The sequence below is a fragment of the Bidens hawaiensis genome, unplaced genomic scaffold (genome assembly GCF_021521415.1).
Source record: "Bidens hawaiensis isolate Kalapana, Puna unplaced genomic scaffold, B.hawaiensis_p1.1 tig00012889_1, whole genome shotgun sequence".
Lineage (NCBI taxonomy): Eukaryota > Viridiplantae > Streptophyta > Magnoliopsida > Asterales > Asteraceae > Bidens > Bidens hawaiensis.
The window spans coordinates 300,380-321,532 of record NW_027492075.1 but is presented as its reverse complement, the minus strand read 5'-3'; the positions used below and the strand labels follow the sequence as shown (position 1 = coordinate 321,532).

The window sequence follows — 21,153 nt, the reverse complement described above, 5'->3', positions numbered from 1 at the left end:
AAAACCTCAAAAGAGTATAATTAGACATATTATTTGAGTCAGTAAGAAAAAAACAAATAATCTATAGTATTCAAAAAAATAAATATAATCAGTTAGAAAAACCTAGTTAACCATAACCAACCCACATGGTTTCTTATCAAAGAATCAATAAACCGACCCATCGTTTTTGGTACAATTGGGTGAGATCAATTCTATTTCATTGGCTAATTAAGTTACGGGTCGGTACATTCGGTTTTCAAAACACCCCTAATTTAGAATATTAATAGACTTATATTATAACATTTTTGTACAATATGCATAACTATTTTGTTATTATAACACATAGGTGTCAATTTCTAACAAGACACAAAAATAAGCATTTATTTAGTAACCATAATGCATATTGTGTTTGATATTGATCCATTTGTTGGCTAAACAGGCTGACCCGTCTACCCGTAACCTACTTTTAAAAACTAACAACCCATTTCACATAGCTATCACCTATAAACTCGTTTAGATATTTAAATTACAATCGAGTAAGATCTTTCTATCTCATTCCAGTCATGATTTAAACATCTACCTGTTTTATTTAATAATTAGTGTAATAAATTAGTTTGTATAATCAAATTTAACAACTAATGTATTATATATATGTAAAAAACAGCCAAGGATATGACTAAATCAAACCTTCAGAATTTGTAATCACCAAATAACCGAGTTTGAGCAGGCAGCAGAAGAACAACAAAAAGGTGAGATGCCAAGAAACTAAAATGCAGTCTCTCCACAACAGGGCTCAAATACGGGTCGAAAATTCAAGGGCAGAACCGTCACTGTACGAAGAACAGAAACAATGTGCTGGAACAAAAGATACAAGAACCACAGTTGTAAACAAGAACCAATCCTCCAAAACGAATCATTTTCACTTTGCAGATAGATAATAAGCTGCTTCAAAAACCTTTTATTCCCAAATTTATCATGTTTAAACACAACCAACCCACCCTGCCTGCCAAAAGGTTAAATATGTTAATAAATTAATAATCAACCACTACGACCGATATGATCCAAGTAAATCATAAAAGGTTACCCGTTTCACGCTTGGCTCCCGTTTGAAACGAGGACCCAAAAGTAACTTTTCATCATGCATCACCAGTGGTAATACAACTTATGATGCAACAAAGAAGGTCCGACATTCTTAATAACCAACCAAACCAATCCAACATAGTAGGTAACTAGCTAGGTAGCAGGTCCCATGTCCATAAAAGTTTCATTTGATTACTACATTCAGAAGTAAAACGACATCTTGCAGAATTAAAGAAAAACCCCTTCATTTCCGTCCAGATCAGTACCACCTTTCAACATCCAGCATCTGCATATTTATACAAACATATAAGCATATTGGTTGAAACTTGAAACCACCACTTTATAATATAATAAAGTTATATTAACAAATCGTACCATTCATTTTGTCGATCACCGAAAACCACCGCCTGAACGGCGTTCATACGGTCCGGAACGGTCACGACTGTAGCGATCACCACCACCACCATCCCTACTGCGTCCACTATAACGATCACCGTTCCTATCCGGTCCATACCGGCCACCACCACCACCACCACCACCACGGCCGCCACCACCATACCGGTCATCCCTGCCGCCATACCTACTGCCTCTATCACCGCCTTCACTTGGGCATTCCCTAGCAAAGTGTCCGGGCTTGCCACACTTAAAGCAATCACCACCACCACCGCCTCCGCCACGACCACCTCCATAATCGCGATCACGACCACGATCACGACCACGGTCGCGGTCTCTGCCACCATCATAGTCTCTCCCTGAACCGCCTTGAGGTTGAGCTTTGTCTACAGTAATGTTCCTCCCATCCAAATCCATCCCATTCATTGCTTCAATAGCGTCTTCCATTGCTTGCTTCTCATCAAAAGTCACGAACCCAAATCCTCGTGAACGACCGGAGACCTTGTCTAAGACAACCTAAAAAGTACGAAAAAAAAGTTTTAACCAAGATAAGTAAGATCTTTACCATGTGTTAGCCTAGAATGCAATACAATGCAATGTAAGTCGTACTAGCCAGAAAAAGAACAAAACATCTATAAATGTAAAGAAATTATTCTTAAAACTCTTTTAAAAATCATTTTAATGCATAAACACAATTGCTTGGAGTGATACAATAGCTTTTCAAACAAGACTCAAATGCAGGTATAAAACTTTAATGATGATATCAAATGCATTCTCATATAAACTCATTATACACTGCTAGATATCAACAAATAATGTTATAAACAATTAGTGAAAATTCGAGACAAACATTATTAACCATGTTACCTTTGCATCAACAAGATGACCAAACTTTGAGAAGGCGTCTTTTAAAGCTCTGTCAGATGTTGACCATGACAAGCCACCAATAAAACAGCGGTACTCCACCTCATCAGACATGTTTAGAACTGCAGTACCCAAGTAAACATAACATTAACAGCAAAAAAGAACATCAGGCAGAGCTTGTTATCTTCTTCCAGTATAGGCGTATAGCCAAGCCCGGTTCTTCATTTATAAACATAAGACCTGCAACTGTAAACCCTAGCTTTTCTGCATATACTTTGAACATAGACCATTCTTTAAAGTTTAGACCAAAGTCCCGAACCATGTATTTATCGTGCCGCTTTCTTTTCTGTGCTAATTTACTTTCCATAACAAAGTCGATCCGTGTTCATATAGAATTGCCAATTTCCAAACACTTCTATTCAAAATGACCATTACACTTGTTAAATTACTAAAAGAACGCAATTGTAAAACCTCATAATCCATATAATCAACTTTACAACTTCCTATAGCATGTTTGATTAATAAAACCCTAGAAATTCACTAAATTTAAAAGTCAATAGTCACAAAAACGCATCAATTTGATACACAAATCATTATAATCACTTCAATCCTAATTCATAACATTCTAAACCATGTTTGATTGTTAAAACCCTAAGAATTCAGTAAATTAATATCAAAACTCAAAGCACATCAATTTGACACATGATTTTCTTGTCTGTCTACATGAAATCCAAACTATGAACCCTAAATACACAAACAAACACAGTTATAATCGGCGAAACAGATTGTCAAATCAAGTCTCATACATACAGCAATTACGATCCAGAAAGCAATCAATAAGAACGTTAATCGCAGATGAATGATAAAATCATCGAGATCAAAGTTTACTGAACATATAATTGAGTGATTAGCTTACCAGCAGAAGGATGCGATTGCAGCGTTGATTTGACGGAGGAATGATATTATTATAAAGGGCTGATTGATTGATGATATTATTATTATTCTTGGCTTGCCCTATCTAATTCTATCCATGTTATATATCTCAAACGGGTTAAACCGGGCTGTGACCTAAATTTCTCATATTGGGCCCTAATGGGCTGCCTACCAAACACACGTTTTTATTGGTCGATGATGGTCATAAGTTTTACTACCCAATTTTATGAGAGTTTGTTTCATGTCATGTCAATAAACATGTTTTTGTTGATAGCTAGGTTTGTAGCCCTCGTGGTGATGTGAGCTATGCAAGTTGTTTCATTTTCGAATAACATTTGACATAAAAGTAAAGAAGCAATGTTTGAGTGTCAAATGTTACATGGACTGAAGGTTGAATAACATAATATTTGAGTAAACCTAAAAACATTTGACCAAAAAAGTACAGAGATCGTCATAGTCTATATAGGGAACTATAGCATCCGAGCTTGTATTTCTTTTTCTTACGTAGATGATTTTACAGAAAATCCCAACCTTTGTGGGTTTACATAGTAAACTACTACATATGACGAAGTCCTAGTACCCAACTTTATATTTGGGATTGTTTACTACATGTTTCTTACAAAAGGCCCAACTTATGTGGGTTGACATAATAAAGTACTAGGTGGTTTTAACCAAAAAAATTTGGCCTTGTGTTGCCAACATTGTGTCCTTGTTTTGTTCAATGCATTTTTTGTTTCTTTTTGGCTGGACCTGTAATCAAAATTTAGTTGATATTAGAAGGTTCATAGTAATCTAGGATGCTTACTATCTATTAATAGTAGTGCCATGTATCATAACAACAATTAAGAAACCACTATTTCGAAACATGTCATCAGTAGCATTATCCTATCAGAAGGTTGATAGTAATTCGGTACACTTATTGATAATACTACAACCTAAATTAAAATTGTCACACAACAAACAACTATTTCAAACCATATATGTAGTTATGATTGTTTGTTAGTACATGTTGTTTGTTGTGATGGTCTCTTGGTTTTGGGGTCAGGTGTTGGTGGTGGTAGATTTGTTGTTGCTGATGAAGTTGATTGACTTGTGTTTGTCGTTGGTTTTGACATCCTGCTGATGGTAACCAACTTGTGTCCCATCACTGTGAGCATAAAGTCCATGGTCATTCCTATCATTGCAGAGATTGGTGGTGGTAACGTTTTTGGTTCGTAGTATCCCATGTCTTCCACCATCACCTAGCAATCTGTTTTGAGGTAATCCAACATTGTTTCATTGTAGATTACATCATTAGTTGTGTCTATGTCATCAGTGATCTTTGCATTAAGGCACTACCTGTTATGTATATTAAATAGTATTTTGTTAGGTTGTTTAATTTCATTAAGATAACTAGTTATGATACTTGCTGGAAGTCTGGAGTGAGAATCTTATTGTCTGTGCATGCAAAAGATGGTTTCCCATTATGTTGTATCTACAGTGTGTTTTTGCATTCAGAATACCGTGCGAAATACCAGTTTCGGTGAGTCTTAACTTCATAGATTTTTGCCTTGCAAGTATTGTTAGTTCTTTGATGCTGCATAAGTGTCATATGGTGTTATGAGAACACGAAAATGGGTCGTTACTGACCGTTTTAAGTTTTATTGCATTTTTGTTATGTAATTTCTTACTGGGTTGTGTTGAGGTATTGTCTGCAGTAGCTGACGTGTTATTATTAGTGTTGTGTGTTCGGTGTCTTGCCAATCCAATGGAAGCTGCAACAATATGTTTTTTTTTATCAACTTTATGTGTTAGTTGTGAACGTTTTTTTTTTTTGAAAAGGAGTTTTTGTTGATTACCTGTAAATATGTTGCTGGAAGTAGGTGCCTGTTAGGTTGATAATAATTTCTGTTATATGGGTTGACTCGATTTGTGGCGTACCTGTTTGGGTACACGATTGATGTTTAACTTTTCGTATGTATCAATGTTAGGTTTAATTTTTTTATTGTTAGTATATACCGTTATAATCTGTCATTCTTGCTGATATGTTTGCGATTATATCCCCAAAAGTAGTTGTGTGGTCAACCAAGTCTCCCTTTTCTGGTCAAAGGGTTATGAGAACATTCATGTTGTTGTTTCACATGAGAATCAAGTTAGTTAAATGTGTTGTTGTTTCTCCTGTATATATAATGGTTTGAGAGACTGTTAATGTTTACCTAGTGTCTTTTATTTTTATCTTTCTCACGACTGCTTTGATGTTCCTTATGTTCACACCTGTCAGTTTGTTCGTGATGACACGTCCAATGTAATCCGAGATTTTTTGTTAAGAGTGTTAGTTATGTGCTGCATTTTTTTGAATTGTATTTTTGATGTATATGTTACCTGGGAGTATTTCCCATGATCCAAAACGTTGATGTAGGGCCTCATGCTTAACAAAATCATAGTAGCACTTTGGGATAGTGATATAACGCTAAATATATATAATTCCCGTTTATATTTTATATAATATTTTATTAGTTTTTGATAGGTTTTATGTAAAATTTGTATACTACTAACATATTTGTATAATGTAGGTTATGGGACTTGATCGTGGCTAAAAAGGGCGAAAAACGAGCTAAAACAAGCCAAAACGGAGAACCAGAGGGATCATGAACCCACAGCCGCGCCGCGCAATCACGTCCCCATTTTATGGTCGCGTGGCACCTAGGCAACAAATTTCCATAATCTTCTTTGTTTTTGTCGATATTTTGGCCCAGAAACCTATATAAACACCTCTAAACTCAACCCTAAACATTCCCTGCAAACCAGAACCGAATTTAGAGTTTCCCGGAGCTTAGGATTGCGTGTTTTAGCGAGTTTGAAGGCTAGGAATCAGCCGGTGAAGTGCTTATCAATCAAAGACGAAGATCACGGGTTTTATCATCTATTTTCTTCTGTTTTCATTTATTTTCACCATGATTTCTTTGAACATTATTGTTTTTGATTTTACGATGCTTGGCTAAACGTTATAAACTATCTAGGCATATGATGAACCTTTGTTGAAGTTTGATATTGATTCAGGATTTGTTTAAAGTTATGGTTTTATGAACTAGTAAAAGGTTTAATTATATTGAGTTGATGCATATGTGTGCTTATGATTATTTGATGAGTTTTTATTATTCCATAGTTGCCTTGGTGATTGTTTATCATAGAATAGGTTGCTATTAGGTAATCTACTATTTGTTTTTGACTATTTTATAATTGATTTGCAATAAGATCATAGGAATAATAATTATTAATCAAATAAACCTAAGTGTGTGCTAATCTAAATAGCTGTAAAGGGTTTATCATCAATTTTCTTCTGTTTTCATTTATTTTCACCATGATTTCTTTGAACATTATTGTTTTTGATTTTACGATGCTTGGCTAGACGTTATAGACTATCTAGGCATATGATGGACCTTTGTTGAAGTTTGATATTGATTCGGGATTTGTTTAAAGTTATGGTTTTATGAACTAGTTGTCACACCCCAACCTAAGGCGGAAATATCGGGGCGTGATCTGATTGCTCACAACTCGAAGATACTATCATATATAAAATGTGACAATATCTAATTAATTATTTTATTCAAATAACACACAATATCCAAATACAAAAATAAAATTCAAATAAACATAAACAATCAGTTAACTTCAAGTTTGTTTTCAATATAACCCTAATGTCTTTCTAAGTGTCCATCCTTCAATTCAGGCAACCTGCAGATGCGTAGAAAATGGAGTTTTGTCAACAAACATGTTGAGTGAGTTTATCACCAAGTTTTGACACCAAAATAATGTTAATATGATAAATAAGCAAAACGTAATAAATGCGGCAATGAAATCAAACCATAAGAAAATAAGTTGTCGATTAAACCATTGCCAAGCGAATAGACCTGCTACCTTTGATTTCGCGGTTGAACTGTCGGAAATGGTCTATGATGACTTGGCGGTGGACGAAGTTGTGGTGGAAGTGAAGAAAGATAAGAAGTGGGATAATCAGGGAAAGAGGCACGGTACTCAGTTATGGAACCCCAAGGATAAAAAGCAGAAGGTGTGGGAAAGGAAATCGTGTAAGACTTGTGGGAAAATTCATGGTGGTGAATGCAAGTGGGGTGCTGTTACTGATGTCTGCCATAAGTGTGGGAAGCCTCATGGAGGAGAGTGCAGACTTGGGTCAAATGTCTGTTTTAAGTGCAGAAAGGTGGGGCATTATGCTCATGAATGTAACACAAAACTCACTTGCTACAAATGTGGGAAGACAGGTCATATGGCTCGAGAATGCACTGAAGGTGAAGCTGGAGGTAGTGGGAAGAGAGATGCTGAAAAGAATAGGCATAGAACCAGGGCTTACATGCTGACGCAGGAGCAAGCTAAACAAATTCCTGATGTTGTGACAGGTACATTTCTCGTAAACGGTATTTCTGCTTCTGTTTTATTCGATTCAGGTGCTAATAGAAGTTTCGTAGATGTGACATTTTGTAAGTTAGCTAAAATGACATGTTGTCGAGTGCCTAAAACGTTTATGGTAGAAATGGCTAGTGATACCTCTGTTAGGATCTTGAGAATGGTGAAGAACGGTAAGATAGAATTAGAAGGATGTGAGTTCCCTGTTACTCTTTATGTAATTGACCTTAGGAGGGTTCGATGTGGTTTTGGGAATGGATTGGTTGTCTGAGTTCGAAGCTCAGATAGTATGTAAGAGTAGGTTAATAAGGTTAAAGTCTTTGGATGGTGGTACAGTGACGGTTTATGGTGATAAGGAAAGTAAAGGGTTTAACGTCATTTCGATGATAAAAGCCGATAAGATGTTAAAGCGAGGGTGCAGTGCCTACCTGGCGTATGTTGTCGACGCTTCGGCGGAGGCAAAAGAAGTGAATGATGTTCCTATAGTGTGCGACTATCCCGAGGTGTTTCCTGAGGACCTTCCTGGGTTGCCACCGGAACGAGAGGTAGAATTTCAGATTGAGTTAGTACCAGGAGCACAGCCCGTCGCGAAAGCACCATACCGACTGGCGCCATCTGAAATGAAAGAACTGATGTCCCAACTGCAAGAAATCCTCGACAAAGGTTTCATACGACCGAGTGTTTCCCCGTGGGGCGCGCCGGTGTTGTTCGTGAAGAAGAAAGACGGAAGTATGAGGATGTGTATCGATTATCGTGAGCTGAATAAGCTTACAGTAAAGAATAGGTATCCGTTGCCACGGATTGACGACTTGTTCGATCAGTTACAAGGTGCTAGCTGGTTCTCGCGGATAGACCTTCTATCGGGCTATCATCAGTTGAAGGTGAAAGAGGCAGACATTCCTAAAACAGCGTTTCGGACGCGGTATGGACACTACGAGTTCCTCGTGATGTCATTCGGTCTAACGAATGTCCCCGCGGCATTTTTGGACATGATGAATAGGGTATGTTGACCAATGTTAGACAAGTGGGTTATCGTTTTCATCAACGATATACTAATTTATTCGAAAAGCGAGTCTGATCATGCTATGCATCTGAGAGAAGTATTGGACGTTTTGAAAGAAGAGAAACTGTACGCCAAATTCTCTAAATGCGCGTTCTGGTTACGTGAAGTGCAGTTTTTAGGTCACATAATCACTCCTGAAGGGATTACTGTGGACCCGGCTAAGATTGAGGCAATAAAGAATTGGAAGACGCCGCAAAATCCGACTGAGATACGCAGTTTCTTAGGGTTGGCCGGTTATTATCGGAGATTCATTCAAGGTTTCTCCAAGATATCCGCACCGTTGACCAGTATGGCCCGAAAGACTGTGGTGTTCAGTTGGGGTAGATTCCAGGAAGAGGCGTTTGAAGAATTAAAGAAAAGGCTCACGTTAGCTCCGATTCTTGTTTTACCCTATGGTAATGAGGATTTAGAAGTTTATGCTGACGCTTCATATCAAGGGTTAGGTTGCGTGTTGATGCAACGAGGAAAGGTCATAGCTTATGCGTCCAGACAACTGAAGGTTCACGAATGTACATACCCTATGACTTAGAGTTAGCAGCTGTAGTACATGCTCTTAAGATTTGGAGACACTACTTGTATGGTACTAAGTGTACTATCTATACGGATCACAAGAGTTTGAAATACTTCTTTGAGCAGAAAGAATTGAATATGAGACAGAGAAGGTGGCTAGAGTTGATCAAAGACTATGATTGTGAAATCAAGTATTACCCGGGAAGGGCTAATGTAGTTGCTGACGCCTTAAGCCGGAAGAATGAGGAAGTGTTAGCTACTGTAAGGTCTTACAAACTGATTGTCAACACAGATCTCTTTACAGAAATCAGCAAAGTCCAGACGGAAGTACTTGCAGACGAAGGGTTAATGAAGAAAGAAAGGATTTATGGGCAACAGACTGAGTTGATTGATAATACGCGAGGCGTAAAGATCAGATTTGATCGAATGTGGATTCCGCGCCATGGGAATCTCAGAAGTCGAATCCTAGACGAGGCTCATAAATCTCGATATTCGATTCATCCAGGATCTAACAAGATGAATCAAGACTTGAAGAAGGACTATTGGTGGCCTGGTATGAAGAATGAAGTGGTTGATTATGTCAGTAAGTGCGTGACTTGCTTGCAAGTCAAAGCAGAACATCAGAAACCGTATGGGAAGCTACAGCCCCTAGAAATACCTGAGTGGAAATGAGAACACATCACTATGGATTTCATAACTAAGCTACCACGTACAGCTAAGAATCATGATACCATTTGGGTGATTGTGGACCGTTTGACTAAGAGTGATCACTTTCTGCCTATACGAGAGGCCATCTCATCAGAAACGTTAGCGAATGTGTTCATTAAAGAAGTGGTAGCATGGGGTGCCGTTGTCGATCGTATCCGACAGAGATACCCGTTTTACTTCCCGATTCTGGAAGAGGTTCCATGAAGCTATGGGAACACGATTGAACATCAGCACGGCGTATCATCCTCAAACAGATGGGCAGTCTGAGCGGACTATCCGAACCCTTGAGGATATGCTACGTGCATGCGTGTTAGATTTTGGTGGAAGTTGGGATGATCATCTTCATCTAGCAGAGTTCTCGTACAATAATAGCTATCATTCTAGCATTGGAATGCCTCCTTTCGAAATGTTGTATGGTAGACGTTGCAGAACTCTTGTATGCTGGGGAGAGATTGGTCAGAAAGAGATTGGTAGTCTGGAAGTTGTGCAAGAAACCACCTCGAAGTTTGATCAAATCAAGGCAAGGATGAAAGATGCTCAAGATCGTCAAAAATCTTATGCTGATAAGCGACGACGACCGATCAAGTTTAACGTTAGCGACAACGCGATGCTTAAGGTCTCACCGTGGAAAGGCATCATTCGTTTTGGAAAGAGAGAAAAGTTGAGTCCAAGGTATATTGGACCGTCTAAGATCATCGCTCGTGTAGGAGAAGTGGCGTATAAGCTCGATTTACCTAAAGAACTGGAAGGGATTCACTCTACCTTTCACGTTTCTCACCTAAGGAAGTGTCTTGCAGACGACACGTCGCACGTGCCGTTAATGGACATAGAAGTTGATGAGCGATTGAATTATATCGAGCAGCCAGTTGAGATTGTTGACCGTAAGGATAAGCAACTTCGTCAAAAGGTTATCCCTTTAGTTAAGGTGATCTGGAAACATCGCAAGGGATCCGATGCGACATGGGAATCAGAGGAGGAGATGCGTAAGTTCTAACCGCAATTGTTTATGTAATAGATAGGTTTCGAGGACGAAACCTCTTTAAGGGGGAGAGAGTTCTAACGTCCGACTTTTAGAAAAATAAATAAAGTAATATTTAAATAAACTTGTTATTTAAATTTCGTATAATAAGTAAATAAATTAAAATGAGAGAATGTAAGCTTAAATGGTTATTGACTTAACAATAAAACATGGACTTAGTAAATTAATGGGCCTAAGGTCCATGAGGTAAGGGTATAAGTACCTCTTAACCTTTCCTAAAAACCCTAGATCTCATATTCCATACCTTTCCATTTTTACCAACACACACTGTCCATACTTTGAAACCCGAGAACGAGATCCAAGTCGTTTTAGTGATTTTCGCATCCAAACAACAAGAAGAATCAAGATCTAGCTCGTGTAAAGATTAAGTTCTGAAACGAATTTCGCTAGAGGTACGTTTGTAGTGTAAAGGTGGTTCATTTGGGGTCGGTTCTCCATGAAAATTGGTAGAACCTTAGATCGGGGCCTAAGGGTTAATAAAAATATAAACTTGATGTTAAAAGATGAACTTTTGGAGTCGGACTCGTTGACTCGTTCATGACTTGTAAATCTAACGAGATAAATCGCGAATAAAAGATGGGAATTTGAAACTAACCAAGTTGGATTTTAATAGTAATAGAATAATAATAATAACAATAATAATTATTATAATAGTATAATATAATAATTGACTACAGTAGCAGCGTGAGGATGTGAGAATAATGATAATAATATAATACTAATAATAAATATAATAATAATATGGAGTAGTATCTTTCCTTATAATAATAATAATAACAATAGACAACAAGAAAGAAAGTAGCTGCAGTCATAGACCTCACACATTCCCATATATTAGTAGCAGGATATAAGGAATGGGACTTATAATAATATCAACCAGCTGCTACAGCAAAATGGTTAAGGCGTTGGAGTGTGAGGTGGGGGAGCCGAGTTCGAATCCTTGCTCTCGTAACATTTTTTCGCGCGAAACTGGAAGCGACTTGGGCTATGCGAAACAGATTGGGGTACAAGCGAAGCGAACTGGGGGGGGGGGGGGGGGGGGGGGGGGGATGCGAACTGAGTCATGCTATGTGAACTGGGCAATTCCTACCTAATCTAATATAATCCAACAAAATGAACAAATCCAACCAACCAACCTCGTCACCCCCAAATAACCAGATATATTTTTAAGATAAATAATTAGTTAAAGCAAAGAAAATATATTCATATATATATATATATATATATATATATATATATATATATCATCTTATATATATATATATATATATAGGGAGGATACGAACGCGAAATAGAGACCGTCGTTAAATAAAGTTATTTCATTAGATTTGTTAGCCCAAACAAACGAGCCTAGCCTATCAAGTACGCTAGATTAATAAATATAAATCTAATTAATTATGTTAGTACGTGGTTAATTAATGAATATATGTGTTAACAGTTAGCCGCGCACAACTCAGGAAGGACATTACTATAAACGGTGAACGTAACAGGATCCAGGTGAGTTCTAGCCCCTTTTATGTGTTATGTTTTCGGGGCTGTGTGCATACTACGATGTGTTTAGATTTATACACTTAAATTAAATGGTAAGTGTATATTATATATATGTTTGTGTATGAATGTGAACGTTATGGATTGATTAATTAGTATGCACGTAATGTTATATTAGTTATGATTGATAGAATTAGAAAGGAAATGAAATGAAGTTAGAATGGTATGGTATGTTAGAGGGCACCGGGCCCTAATAATAACCGAGTTATGTAGGGCACTGGACCCTTATAATATCCAAGGTAAGTAGGGACTAGACTCTGAGGAGATCCAAGGTATGAAGGACACCGGATCCTTATAATTCCGAGGTATGTAGGGCACTGGACCCTTATCCAAGGTAAGTGAGGACCGGATCTTTATAGTATCCGAGGTACGTTGTTAGTAAAAAAAAGTATGAAAGTCTGAATGTATGTATGTATGTATGTATGTACATATGTATGATTGAATGATAGACGAACGAGTAAGTATCAAACGTATCTTCGGACGGTATTGGTAAGTAAGTGAATGTAATGTACGTTAATTAACTAGAACTCACTCAGCGTAGCTGACTTTTAGTATGCACGCAGGCAAGTAGAATGGAATAAGTTGCTTGATGAGGACACGTGGCAAATAAAAGGAAGACTGGCATCGTTATGAAGAAGACACCGTGTCGTTTTATGTTTTATGTTTTATGTTTATGGATTTATGTTATGATATTTTAAGACAAGAAGGTTATGTTATGAATGAATGAATGACTTTTATTTCCGCGAAATGTTTTAATTAACTCTGATTTTTACGAATTATGTGAATGAGTAAATCCAACCAGCGAGAAAGTAGGGTTCCCGGGTCGGGGGCCTTACAGGCAGAGGCTAGTGACGACTGGAGGAGGTGTGTGTATATATATATATATATAGGATCAGGATCATGTGAGAACTTTTTGAGAATTGAGAACCATTTTGAACCATAAAAACCCAAAAATAAAAAAAAAATCATAAAACCAAAAAAAACACAAAAATAAAAAAAGTAAAAAAAAAACCAAAATTCTTATTAATCATCCTGGTTTAAAAAAAAAGATTGTTGGTTCAGATAAAGTATACCTATATGAATAATATGCCCATATATGTACACATATATTTTTTTTATACACATATGTATAATTTAAGGTAAATGATAATGTACATATGTACGGGTGCATTAAGTAACCATAGATTTAAATGAAATTTTACACATGTGTATAGGTATAATACGAATTATTTTTTTTAGGGGGGGGGGGGGTTATGAAACCGGAATGAAATATAAGAATTTTGGTTTTTTTTTTACTTTTTTAAAATTTTCATTTTTTTTTGTTTTATAATTTTTTAAATATTTTTTTAAAGGTTTTTTTTAGTGGTACAAAATGGTTCTCAATTTGCAAAGGGTTCTCTTAGGATCCTTACTCTATACATACATACATACATACATACATACACAAACAGACATACACACATACATACATACACACACACATACATACATACATACATACATACATACATACATACATACATACATACATTGTGACATTTGAGCCAAAACCAGGTACACCTTAGTACGTGGTTACCCAATTTAACGATTAAACGCTTATTACGTAACGATCGAACGATTAACCGAATGGGTCTGGTTATGACCCAGATATCCCGGGGGGACATCTGTAAGTGATATACGTTTAATATAAGCTAATATTTTAGTATTATGGCCTTAGTTCGATAGCAAACAAGTTAAATGAAAACATGCTCGTTTAAGTATCCGTTATAGATTTCAACACGAAAGATAGTTACAAACCAAGCATTGTATCATCCGTTAAGCCAAAAAAGACTTACCAAACACTTATTTGAAATGTTTTAAGCAATCCGTGAAAATATTTTCGATTTTTACAAACGTATAGTATGTTTTTATAAATTTACACAAAACTAGCTGAAAAACACTCGTTTTCGCACAGCTTGAAAAATCAAAATTTGGGCCAAAATAGGCCCAAAATGGGCCCATGAAGGCAGTCCGGCCGCAAGCCATACCCCACCCCCCATTTTTTATATAGCTTAACATGTAAGCTTGTTTATACATCAAATTTAACCAAAAAACTTCAAGTCCAAGCAGCTGCAACTCATTTTTTCCAGAATCTCTTCAAACCCTAAGGTAAATAACTTAAATAAGTAACTTTTACACTTGTTTAACCTTGATAACTACCATATAAACATAGTTTGATTACCAAAAATCATTCCTAACCATGTAAAAATCCCAAAAATGGTCCATAGACATGTTTTGATCATACACATGGTAAGGAACCTGGTTTGATAGTTTTTTTTGGCCATAAACACGGATTAAAGGGTTGAAACGACATTTTTACGGTTCAAAAGTTCGTTTTTACACGCTAGCCGAAACCCTAAGTTATGGGGCTGTTTTGTTGATGAAATTTGCTTGGTTTATGATATAGGACTTGTATCTAGCCTGCATAGAAGCACAAGAGATTGAAACCTTGATTAGAAAGGCAAAAACGAGCAAAACCCGCTAAGGTAATACCGAAACACTCGATTACGGGCTGTTTAGGTTAAGGTTATGATGTGCATATTTTTAGGTCTTGAAATTCTTCAGGGACATCAGAGACTATATCATTGAGTCCCTGTTCAAATTTGGTAATTTTTTGACCATCCGAGATTATTTGGAAAATTTATTACCGAATTGGGACGTTTATTTGGGAAAAATAGTTAAAATACTTGAAAAAATATGAAATTTTGTGGGGGACTCATATTTGGTATATTTGGATCACATATGAAATTTGGGATCATTTGGAAAAGTCTAAAGGTGTTTTGTGCATATGCGTTCGTATGAATTTTTATTGCCGAATTTGGGCCGAAAAGAATATTGAAAAAGGTTGTTACATTCTGGAATTGATTCATATGGTTTTGGGATATAATTTTAACATCCAGAAATTTTTGTGGAATTTTTGGAAATCGTTTGGGATAAACAGATGATTTTCAGGCTATAAATAGCAGGAAAAATGAATTTTTATAAATTAATAAACCAGTAAATAATTCCAGAAATATTTTTATAAAAATCTACATATTTTAATTGTTAAGTGACTAAATTTTCATAATTTAATGATTAACGGTTAATTAATTATTCTAATTTGAAAATTAAACAAATTCAATTCTAATAAAAACCGGCAAGTTCGTGATTAACGAACATGCGGGAATATCAGAACACCAAGAGTGATCAAAAATCATATTCGTGGATTAATTATGTAAAAACGAACCTTTTTATGAGAAACCTGGACAATCTGGATAGATTGTGCGCGTTTCTCCTCAAATCAAACTGAATAAACGGAAACGGGCCCCGTAGCGAATCTAGAACCCCAATGTGTGATCTTTCTTTATAACTTAATCATTTTATCGACCAACGCATTTACCCAAGCTTACTTACCCATAACTGTTTTCTGAACGCATAAACGAACAACTTGGCCCAGCTGGGAAAACGGAGAAACTTAGCCAAGTTCAATTTTAAGTATTAGACATTGAACAACATCACAATCTAAACCTACTGACACTTTCTGGATATAACAGCTATATCCAGACTAGCTATATAGCCCGATTTAGCATTGAGATTATAATAATATTAAAATATTAATATTATTATAATATTATTATAGGGACTAAGTGATAGCAAGTGAAACGAACCCCGAGCTGACCACACACTGAGTGCCTACAAAACAGTGAGTTTCATGACCCCGCTTTTAAACTGCTTTTACAAACTTTTGGCGTGAAAAACATGTTGATACATATCTATACATACTCTAAACTGTTTAATGATGGGAATTATCTAAGTGCTAACACACGAAAGTCCCCACTAACACAGTGATTAACTTCGAGCTGGTGGCTTGTGAATAGTACTATTGGTTTGACAAACCCAGGCGGGGCCAGCACGGTTTGCAGAGACATTATCCCGTTTGCACATGACCATAATTATACAAACACGGTATGTAGTGTTAGACATAGCTACTCGGGGCATGTTGTGGGCGAAAAGGGGGCCACAGTGGTTGATTGAGCGTGGGAAATGGATGCACGCACCACAGACAGTCAAGGCTTCACTGTAGCTTAGCATAATTACATCATAAACATACCAACAAACGTACTTGTGAACGTACATACATATATTGTTGCGTATTTACAAAACTGCGATTATTGTACGCTTAAATGATTTATTGAAACTTGTGAAACTCACCAACTATTTGTAGTTGACCCTCTTTAACATGTTTTTCAGGTACTGTATTGGATTAGTAAGTCAATGTGCTACTTGTTTGACTTGCGATCGATGCTGAGTGAATTGATGCAAGTGTGCTAATAGGAAGTAAAGCCGCTTAACGGGCTGGATTTAGTTTGTATCACCTAGTTGTAAATGAGGTTAGATCAATGTAAAATATTGTAAAGTAGTTTGCATTTTTCTTTATAAACAATGTGGTTAATATCAGAGGTGTCTGTTACATTCATGTTTTACGCTTCCGCAAATCGCTTAACGGGGTGTGACATACATACATAGATACATACACACACACACATACATACATACATACATACATACATACATACATACATACATACATACATACATACATACATACATACATAATGATCAGATACATTCATCATTTATCGTACGATAGGTACGCGACACTTTGAAACGTCGATTTTCAATAACCATGCTAACCCCAAAATCACAACCACCCCAGCCGGTCTCCGACCAATTATTCTCCCTTCGATTCCGTCCACCTTTACCATCACCGTTCAACAATCCCTCACCGTCCAATGATTTCGTTCACTGTCGCAACCTTCGTCTACCGTCATGAGCATCGTCCTCTTCCGTCACAACCATCGATCATTGTTCACAAGTCAGTTGATCAATTAAATTGAAATTGTTGAACTTAATTGATCAGTTCACCTTGAAATTGTCCAATTAATCATCAATTTAAAGCTTCAATCGATAAATTTTGAGTTTTGAGTGATGGGTTTTAACCTTAAATTTATCAGGATTTAAGCCTGAACGTTTTAGGTTTTTAGCCTAAACGTTTTAGGGTTTAAGCCTGATCGTTTTAAGGTGTAACGTCATCATTTCTATAATAAATGAATAAAATATTGCGAGTTTATTTTAGTTATCGTGTCGTGTGACGTCGCTTCAAATTAATTAAATAATATGTTGAGTGTGGATAAGATTAAGAGAAGTTATTGGACATGAGGGTGATTATGGGCCTAAAAGCCTTTGGACTTTGACTATTTAAACACTAATTTTATCCTTATCCTCATTATTCCATCATCATTCTCCAATCTTTGAGATGTGAAGCAACTAGAAATGGACCGGCCATCCTATATCCTTCGATGTGGTTGTCATGGTGGCCGGAAATGGAAGGGAGGTGACGGCGACATATATGGGTGAGGAAGGAAGAATAGAGAGACATGTGAGATGAAAGTGACGAAGGGGGGGGGGTCTCCTAGGTCACGACTTTTAGGTTATAAGGGGGAGGGGTATTTTGGTCAATCAATAAATGTCTTTAATACTAATAATAATACCCTATAGTAACAAAAGCAAATTGTGAGAGATAAATAGACCCGAACCCGAGAACTGACTCAGTTAAAACCCGTAACCCGCCCTAAACTAAACCAATGATTTATGGGACCCATTTTGAAACACTTGAACATAAAAGCCCATGATGTTAATGGAAGGATTGAAAGGAATGCATGGACGTAAGATAACTTGTAAAATATTATATATATATATATATAATAAGGTGTGAAGATGAGAACTTAAGACAAGTTAAGAATGTGAATTGAGAATAATGAAATAATAATAATAATAATAAAGAAGTTTAAGTGTATTAAATTAATATGATCGGTTTAAGAAAGGTACATGTCGGTTCGGTTACATTAAAAGTTAACCCCGTTAACTTTAGAAAAAAAATATATAGCAAACAATATAGAGGATTAATATATGTCAGTTATTAACAGTTAGTTGGGCTCAGTTGAAGAAAGGCATCACTATTAATTCGGAAAGGAATAGACTGCAGGTGAGTTCTAGCCCCTTTCTCTGTGATGTTTTTCGGGGCTGTGTGCATACTCCTATGTGATAAATAAAACACTTATCCTAAGTGATAAGTGTAAGATACGTGTGTTATTGTGCATTAAATGTTATTGTTATATAATGTTATATGAATGAATATGTATATAGCTATATATATTATATACATAAGACAGGTAAAGTATGCACGTATGATATGAAAGTATGGATAGTTGACAGGACATGTATGGTTGTATGGTTAAGAGAGATGAAGGGACCAGACCCTAATAATATATGAGATGACAGGGATCAGAACCTAATAATATCTGAGATGACAGGGACCAGACCCTAATAATATCTGAGATTGAGGCAGTAGGGATTAGACCCTAATAATATCTGAGATAGTAGGGACCAGACCCTGATAACATCTGAGATAGAGGGACCAGACCCTAAGAATATCTGAGATAGAAGAAGCAGGATAGTTTACCATATACTATAGGAAGAGCAAGAAAGAAAGTATGTAAGTACGTATGCATGTACGTAATGTATGTATGAATGAGTAATGGTAAGTAATGTATGGAATACGTATCTTCGGACACGTATAAGTATGACTATGACTGTATGTATGTTAATTGATTATCTAGAACTCACTCAGAGTAGCTGACTTTTAGTATGCACGCAGGCAAATAAGATGAAACTGGTGGCATGAGGGAGACACGTGGTAAATAAAAGAAGACTAGCATCAAAGAAAAGAAGAGTCACGTGTTATGTATATTTAATGTTTGAGACTTATGTTATTTCCGTTTAAGACAAAGTATTTATGTTATGTAAGAATGGTTGACTTTTATTCTGCAAATTGTTTTAATTAACTCTGATTTTCTGAATTATGTGAATGATTAAATCCAACTAGCGTGAAAGCAGGGTACTCGGGGTCGGGGGCCTTATAGGTAGGTATCAGAGCATAAGTTTGTGAGAATAATCCTGCTACATGCTTAGGCTCGAACAGAGAATGGGACTTAAAGAAGAAAGAAAGAAGATGCCAGTCAGAGAATGCTATGTGTCACTCAGCAAGCTTAATACGTGAATTTCCTTACGTATAACGCAGGGATAAGTAAGGAAATTTATATGAATTGTTAATGATAGAATTGCTTGTTTGTATTTGAAATGTTTGATTCTCTAACTGCTTTAAGTAGAACCAAGCACAAGTAGACTCACGAAAGGAAGTGTATGGGACACGGAAAGTAACGTGAGCAGCTAATCCCTGCTGGCCACTGTATTACCTGCAGCCTTACTATCCTTGTACCAAATAGTTCCTCACGTGACAATGTTTGTGTTTTTCCTTTAGAATTCAGATGGTTGGTGCTAAGTCTACTGCTGGGAAAGGAGGGCGCAAGGGGCGTCGTTGTAGGCCCCATATCAACCCAGTACCCTCTGAGGAACCGATTACTGAGCTTAGTGAAGACAGAAGCCTGACTGTACGTGAAGAAGAGTATCAACTCGATCATGCTATTCAAGCTGCGATTACTCAAGCCGTTGCTGCTGCAGTGAAGAATGTTCAATCAGACAAGTCTACTGAAAGCCGTACTAAGACTGTTGAGAAGACTGGGGAGAGTGGTAAGAAGGATATTGAGACTGAGGTTAAGGCATCAAGTGAAGTTCGTTCTGTGAAGGTTAATGACGGTAAGAGAGGCCGAGGTGGTTGCAACTACAGAACCTTCAAGGGTTGTGACCCACCACAGCTGACTGGTACTGGTGACGTAATCGCGACTCTACAGTGGATAACTGCGATGGGTAAGGCTATCCGCATTAGCGAGTGCCATCCCGACCAAGCTGTGGGTTTTGCTACTCAGTCGTTTGGTGATGAAGCTATGTTTTGGTGGGAAAATGTTGAACAAAGAAAGACTGCTGCTGAAATTAAGGCTGTGAGATGGGATGATTTGAGAGAGATGGTAATGAAGAAGTTTTGTGCCGATGCTGAGGTTGAGAGAGCAGGGATGAGATTCCTAAACTTGAAAGCGGGAAAGATGACACACCGTGAGTACACCACTGAGTTTAACCGTATGTCAAGACTTGTGCCCGAAATGGGGAATACTAAAACTAAGAGAATCAAGTGTTATGTCAGAGGACTGCCACTGAGCGTTCGCACACTGGTCAGGGCAAGTAGACCTGCTACTTTTGATTCCGCAGTTGAACTCACGGAAGTGGTTTGCGAGGACCTAGCAGTGAATCAAGCGGTGGTTGAGATGAAGAAAGGCAGGAAGTGGGATATTCAGGGAAAAAGGCACGGTACTCAGCTGCGGAACCCAAGAGACAAGAAACGTAAGGTGTGGGAGAAGAAACCGTGTCAAACTTGTGGGAAATTGCACGGTGGTGAACGCAAGTGGGGAAAAGGTACTGATGTGTGCCATAAGGGTGGAAAGGCTCATGGTGGAGAGTGTAGATTGGGATCGAATGGATGCTACAAGTGTGAGAAGATGGGGCATTATGCTCCAGAGTGTAATGCTAAACCCATGTGTTACAAGTGCGGGAAGACGGGTCACTTTGTGAGATAGTGTAATGAAGGTGAAGCTGGAGGTAGTGG

At 37.2% G+C, this 21,153-nt stretch overlaps 2 protein-coding genes across 3 annotated transcripts in view; both read right to left on the bottom strand.

Annotated features, from left to right (window-relative positions):
- Positions 1-17,869, bottom strand: part of LOC143542502 (uncharacterized) — a 44,994-nt gene extending 27,125 nt beyond the window's left edge. The window contains exon 1 of the mRNA XM_077035074.1: positions 17,866-17,869. The gene's annotated coding sequence lies outside the window, so the exon portion shown is untranslated. The remainder of the gene's footprint in view (positions 1-17,865) is intronic.
- LOC143542500 (glycine-rich RNA-binding protein RZ1A-like) lies at positions 657-2,716 on the bottom strand. Of its 2 annotated transcripts, XR_013136911.1 has the most exons (4): positions 2,320-2,716; positions 1,435-1,968; positions 1,064-1,345; positions 657-982 (listed from the first exon to the last, which is right to left on the bottom strand). XR_013136911.1 is itself a non-coding variant. In XM_077035072.1 (3 exons), exons 1-2 carry the CDS (start codon positions 2,428-2,430, stop codon positions 1,450-1,452), a joined length of 630 nt encoding a protein of 209 aa, XP_076891187.1. In that variant the 5' UTR covers positions 2,431-2,716; the 3' UTR covers positions 657-1,345; positions 1,435-1,449. The 2 variants fall into 2 exon arrangements, 1 of the variants encoding a protein (XP_076891187.1); XM_077035072.1 differs by having other exon boundaries at positions 657-1,345.
- Positions 17,870-21,153: the final 3,284 nt, after the last annotated feature.

Bases quoted from the DNA above. Each gene is read 5' to 3' on its own strand.
- LOC143542500 (XM_077035072.1), bottom strand. From the start codon at position 2,430: ATGTCTGATGAGGTGGAGTACCGCTGTTTTATTGGTGGCTTGTCATGG. The intron at 1,969-2,319 runs GTAACATGGTTA...CGTACTTTTTAG, and splicing joins GTCATCTTGTTGATGCAAAG to GTTGTCTTAGACAAGGTCTC.